The 6622-nt window shown below is 36.7% G+C and overlaps 1 protein-coding gene across 1 annotated transcript in view; it reads right to left on the reverse strand.

Annotated features, from left to right (window-relative positions):
* Positions 1 to 2663: 2663 nt before the first annotated feature.
* The window catches only part of LOC107663447 (uncharacterized), a gene marked incomplete at its 5' end in the record, with an annotated part of 26823 nt that continues 22864 nt past the window's right edge, over positions 2664 to 6622 (reverse strand). The window contains 4 exons of the mRNA XM_016453688.1: positions 2664 to 3295; positions 3388 to 3457; positions 3587 to 3622; positions 4279 to 4317. Coding sequence (XP_016309174.1) covers positions 3106 to 3295; positions 3388 to 3457; positions 3587 to 3622; positions 4279 to 4317 — 335 coding nt within the window. The remainder of the gene's footprint in view (positions 3296 to 3387; positions 3458 to 3586; positions 3623 to 4278; positions 4318 to 6622) is intronic.

Consider the following 6622-nt stretch of genomic DNA (forward strand, 5'->3'; position numbering starts at 1 on the left):
AGGGAACATTTAGATCGGGTGGCGTCTGGTTATTTGTTAATCTAGATACTGTGCTGTTGTACCATGGCGCAGTATGTTTTTCTCTAACCTTTTTCAATTTGATGGGGGCAACAGCTTCTAATGTATAATATATGTAAGATACTGCCCATGTTGCTAGTCATTTCTTTTTGATGGGGGCAACAGCTTCTAATGTATTAGAGAAGATAGTGCCCATGTTGCTAGTCATTTCGTCTAGTTCATGTGTGCTTATGGGTACACAGAGCAGTTGAGATAAATAAAGCCCATGAATAAATCAATTAATGGGCTTATTTTAATTTTTGGGTGTACTAACCCTTTAAACCCCATTGAAAATCTGTGGAATGACTTGAAGACTGCAGTCCACATATGCTCACCATCAAATTTAAAGGCCAGGACACACCAAACCGACGGTCGGCCATTGGCCTACGTCGGGCCGACGGCGAGCGACAGTCGGGCTAGTTTGGTGTGTTCCACTCGTCGGCTCTCGTCGGGCTCACGTCGGCGGCAGTTTGCCCGATTCAACATGTTGAATCGGCGTCAGGACCGTCGGCGCGAGTGAGAGCTCTGATTGGATGTTCAGTTTAGCGAACGAGTCAGTGCCCGAGAATTAAAGCGAAAGTGATGAAAACAAGCACGTAAATGAAGGCGGTACAGACAGAAGGCTGTTTAAATGTTACATGATCTTTACCAATCATTCTAATACGCGAATGTGTTCATAACAACATGAGCCGCTTAAAATAATTAAAGTTATCAACGTTACTGATATTCAAAATGGTAAGCAAGCGCTGCTTTGTTTACGTTTCGTATATCTGCGTTTATCTCGTATATCTTTGTTTCGGTTTCTCCTTTTGAATGACGAATATATACTATTGATAGCTGCTGATATAGACAGTTAATTCCTCTCACGCATGCGCAGAACGCATGTGTTAGTTTGCCATCGGCTGTAGTCTGTGCGGTGTGTTCGCAGCTTTTTGGTCCGATGCTGCCGACGCGAGGCGACAACACCATCGGCTTTTGTCGCTGCTAGTTCTTTGAAGTCGGCTTGGTGTGTCCCGGCCTTAACTGAACCCGAGCAGTTCTGCAAAGAAGAGTGGGCAAATATTGCAAAGTCTAGATGCGCAAAGTTAGTAGAGACATATCCCACAGACTAAAAACTGTAATTAAAGCAAAAGGTGGTTTTAAAGGGTGATTTTCTATTCCCACTGTACATAGACATTCATATGGAGTTTGACCCACCTTTGCTGCTATAACCTTTTCCACCATTTTTCCAACTTTTACAGATATTCAGCACATCCCATAGCAAGTCTGTGGGGTTTGTGTTCTGATACACACAAACCATTATCTCAATCATTCTCCATTTTCATCCCCACCATTTCTGCTATTGCACAGTAAGTGAGTGCACACGATTTTTGCCACTACTTTTGATAAAATAAAAGTGGTTTGTGGTGAACATAAGACCTCCCAAAAAAATGCACCTACCACAGAAAACCTTAAATGAAACCACCCAAGAACAACAGACAGGCATCACCTGAGTTAAAGTTGTGCTCGGTGGTACTGTTTAAGCACACCAGAATGAAAGTTTTCAAAATTGTCAAGCTGTTGTTAATTGTTTGAATGTTACATATTCAGAAGTATATCATTAAAAATGCTGAAGTATTTTTTTTCATAACTGTGTATTTGATAGTCAATTACATTATTTGCCATACCACAATATATTTTTGACATTTTGTGTGTGATATTTACGTGGAACAAATCATTTTATTAAGAAGCTGGCAAAAAAGAACATTAATTCAAGCTGAACTGTTCTTAGGAAGAAATGTGGATGGTTGACAAAATATTTGTTTTAAGTAATGCATGTAATGTTAACTTTTGCACAATAATTTAATACTGATTACATTTTTTTTCCTATAGATATTGTAACGGTCATAGACTTTTAGTTTGTCTTTCCCTGTGCCTGTTTTGTTTCTTGACCTAGTTTTCCATGCTCCCTTGATTAGTTCATTCTGTTCACCTGTGTTCATTAATCATCTCATTAGTTCCCTTATTTAGTTTCTGTATAAGTTCTCCCTGTTCTGTTGAGTTCTTGGCCAGTTATTGTGAATTTTTGATATTAGATGTTGGTTGTGTTGCATTTTCCCTGAGTTTCTCCAGTGTTTCTTCTGTGGATTTATTAAAGGACTGTTATTTGGAATTCTCCGTCGTCTTGTGCTCCTTACAGCACCAACACGTGACAGATATACAGTCACAAGTGTGCTTGCATACAAATTATTTCCATTGACTGACCATTTTTGCAGCCACATAGTGTAACCAGCTAAACATTGACTACTTGAGAAAAAACACTGAGAAACCCTGATCTAAAAGTTGCTTGTGTGTTTTGTCATTGATCAATATACATACAAAGACCATGGATTAAAAACAATATAAAACTTTATTCATTTTATGTTAACATTAAAAAAGTGGAGGGCGAGATGAGGTACATTAGATGGATGTTGATCAAATATGTGCATTTAGGCTGGTATATTTCATGGAATGAAAAGTATTTAAAACTACGTTCACACTGTCAGTCCAAATCCGATTATTTGAGTATCCGATTGGAATCTGATCTAAATGATTGTCCACACTGTATCTCAACTGTTCAGATCATATTTATGTGCCCCATGATGCTCTGCATTGGTTTTTGTGTCAATGTTGGTATGCCTACCCCAAGCAACAGAGCTTGCAATACAGATGATGTCTTTCAACATGACAACCTGTTGCCATTGCACTGGATTATTACATCTTATGTTATGATTATTACAGAAACGTAGGAAGCTGGAATACACAGCTTTATTCCATGTTACTGTCTCTGCCGGTCTCTGTGTAGACCAGCAGTATACTGTAATTTTCTGCTCGACTTGCACCTTAAAACAACATAGCTTTATTTCTGCAAAGACATTAAGCATGTTTTCTTCAAACAATGTCTGATATGTTTCCGATATGTTTCTTATGTGGCATAAGAAAGTGACATAGGCAAAAAAAAAAAAAAAGCTATGCAAAAATTGGATATGGGCTGACAGTCTGAGCAAGACTTATTGGGAGTCTGTCTTATCACGTGTCTGCACCATGGGCGATGCCCATTTGTGGTTGATTTTTGTCACTTTCAGAGTCTTCTGTGGACTTGTCAGCTGCTGAACTTTGTGGTACAGATGTGTAGGAAGTGCAGGCAACTGAGTTGGTAAGAATTAGTTGGATCCTGTTTGGATCCGGTCTGTTCCTGTTTGTTTGCTGATTTCTTGACCTGTGGGTCGGAGGGTGAAAACAATTAAGGCAGAAGCTGCAAAAAGCCTGTAAGCTGAAGCTTCAAACCATAATAGATTTTATAAAACAAACCTCCACCATAAAAGCAATGCTGCTGCCATCAGGCAAAGGAGAATTATGCCTGTAACTCCACCTACTGTTGCTAAATGTTGATTAAAATACAAAGAAAGAAAGAAACTTTCAAAATACAATAATGAGCACAGAGCGGAGAAATATATATATATATATTTTTTTTTTTTTCAAGAAATTAACAACAATAAATGGCACTCACATTTATAACCACTAGAAAAGGCTCCTAAATCGTCTCCTAAATGAAAGAGATTTGATGGGTTTGTTTGTTTAAAAAAAAAAAAAAAAATGTCATCAATTATTCACACTCATGTTGTTCCAAAATCAAATGACTTTTTATCATGGAAAACTATGAAGAAAGTATGTTTTCACTATATGGAAAAATCATAAACAGTGACCAAGCTATAGAGCTCCAAAAGGATTAATACACCATAAAAAAAGCCCATATGATTTCTATGCTACATTCCAAGTCTTCAGTATCCATTGAGCAGCTTTGTGTGAGGAACAGATAGAAAGATGTTGTTCACTGAAAATATTTCCTCCACCATAGCTCTAAAAAATATAAAATTTTATGGTGGTTTTCTGCCTTTTGGGAGCTTGACAGCCCCTTAAAATTGAATGAAAGATGTCACATATACCTATAGAAAAAAGTGATAGCGAAGAAAATGAACTCCTTTAAAATACTGTTTCTAATGCACCTCATGAAGTTGGTTGAGAAAATGTCCAGAGGTCTAATTCACGTTACTTTAAAGAATCCCTAATAGAATCCCCTAAAGTTTTCATTTGTTCAACAGGTTATAGTCACTACATAATTCCTAATTTAATGAGATTGATTTTAGATAATTGAAGTTAGAGAATATTGTCTCTCTGAATGACTACAAGCAAAGAATTTACCTTTAGAAACAGTAGAGGTCCTCACAGATTCATTGACTCCTAATAAAAAAATGGGAGAATTATGATGAGAGGGAGTGAGTTTTCACAGAATAAGGGCAGTAGTATGAGGGTCAGAGAAGTTTAGCATTATTAATATGAAAGAAAATCTGTCAGAAATATTGTAATAGTGGTGAACAACTTTCTAATTCATGAATTGCAAGCCAACATGTTGTTAAATGGTTTAACTGACACTGCCATCGACGTTGTGTTGTTAGTCCTGTTAACATGTTAACAATGAAAATTGGAATGAAATATATGTTTTGGAATAATACTTTAACATTACAGGTGGACTTTAAGTAAATAATGGAATTATAAAATGATGGCATAAATTATAAAAAATGTTGCCCTATGATGGGACCCCTGTAAAGGTATAGTTCACCCCAAATTAAATTCCGCCCATGTGATAATCTGTATGACTTACTTTTGTGTAACACTAAAGGACACATTTAGCAAAGTGCTCTTTTCTATACAATGACAGTAGATGGTGACCATGCCTGACAAAATAGCATAATAAAAGTAGTCCATATGTCTTTTATTCTAAGTCTTTTGAAGTCGTCTTCTGCAATTTTTCCACAATGTTTTTCATTAGTTGTTGCATGACAGCCGTCGTCAGCAATGCATCGACTTTCATTGTATGAAAAAGAGTAGCTTGGACATTCTGTTGCTAATAACTAATTTTGCATTCCCTCAAAAGTCAAACAAGTTAAAAAAAAAACATGAGAATTAGCAAATGAACTTTCTTTGGGTGACCTATTCCTTTACTTACCCAGATCTGCACACAACATGATGACGTGGGTTCTCGTACAGTGTGTCACCAGTTAGCTTTTCATATTCATCATATGTGGTTAGTTATATACATTGCGGGTTTCGTGATATGTAGTTGAGAAGATATCACCAACATTTTTTTGTGCATAACAGGAAGGTCTTGTCAAAGTCTGGTTTACATCCTGTCTTGTTTCAAATTCAAGTTTAATACTGAGGTCTCAATATAACAAAAGACTCTTTGGGGTAATGTAAGATTGTCAGGGCCTCCACACTCAAATCCCATTTCATATCCAGTCATCATTTTGATTAACATTAGGAATTTAACTTCAGAATATTAGCATGCATTGCAGTAAAAAAGTTCTATTTGCACTCTTTTAGTTCATTGTTAAGAATATTGAGGAGCAGATTTACTAAAAATGAACTGCGGTCACTAAAAGTGTATTTGTTTTGTATGCGATAACTGTGCTGACTTCACGGTGCCCAATTCACCAAAGGAATTACGTAGATCACAGAAAAATAGTGATGATGCCAATTTGCACCAGGTAAATGACAAACATACTTAAAAACTGAATAATTCCAGTCTCTTTGAACTGAAACAATGATATTCTAGTTCAAAATATCATTAGGCTCAATTGAAGGGGTTGCCAATATCTTCACCTGGTTACAATTACCATTGCCATGATTGCTGGAAAGTACACTCAAACACCTTGTTTTTCATATATTTCCTAGGCTACTTTCATTAAATGCCTGGTTTCAATTGATAGTAATTAGGGCTTCCCCCGACTAAAGATTTTTCTAGTCGACTAGTAGTCAACTAAATGTGCGATTAGTCGACTAATCTCACGTTTATATTAATTGAATTAGATATATACTGGGGGGTGGAGAACTAAACCATAATGAGGCTTTAATATATAGCCTATAAAGCTATATATTAAGCTTGCCACAAAACACAGGCAAAAGAAAAGACTATGTGTTGGGGAAAAATAGCAAGGAGATATTTTAACTATTTATTAATAAACTAGTGTTTTCACAGTTAGTGTGTCAGCTGCAAAGATGAAGTGGATGCTGACTCGCCATCTTCAGGGTTGGGCAAAGATACATCAAAATGTATTTTAAAATAAAATGCCAAATATCTTTCCAGTGCACAGAGACAGGGATGGAAGAGAGCGCGTCCTGTTTGTTTTCTTAATTTTACTAAAACACAACATCTTGCTGATTTTGTGAGTGTATACAAATAAAAGTAGACCCTTGACATTTTCTAATAATGTATTACTCTTATCTGTATGAGCAAAAATTACGGTGTATATTGCCAACAGTCCTACACGGAAGCAGCTCCGGGAGGATGACGTATGAGTTCAGCGTTGCGCATGCGCCGGTGAATCTCGTGAAAACCAACGTTTGTTAACAGGAGCAAAGGAAGCAAAGTTTCCTTACTTTAGCAAAGGAAAACCAGTCTCCTCTTGGCTTATATCGAAATCCTCTGACATTCTTCTTTACAAATCCTCGTTTTGTACTTCTAATAAGTGACCATTGTTTTGTT

The sequence above is a fragment of the Sinocyclocheilus anshuiensis genome, unplaced genomic scaffold (genome assembly GCF_001515605.1).
Source record: "Sinocyclocheilus anshuiensis isolate Anshui unplaced genomic scaffold, SAMN03320099.WGS_v1.1 scaffold4535, whole genome shotgun sequence".
NCBI classification, from domain to species: domain Eukaryota; kingdom Metazoa; phylum Chordata; class Actinopteri; order Cypriniformes; family Cyprinidae; genus Sinocyclocheilus; species Sinocyclocheilus anshuiensis.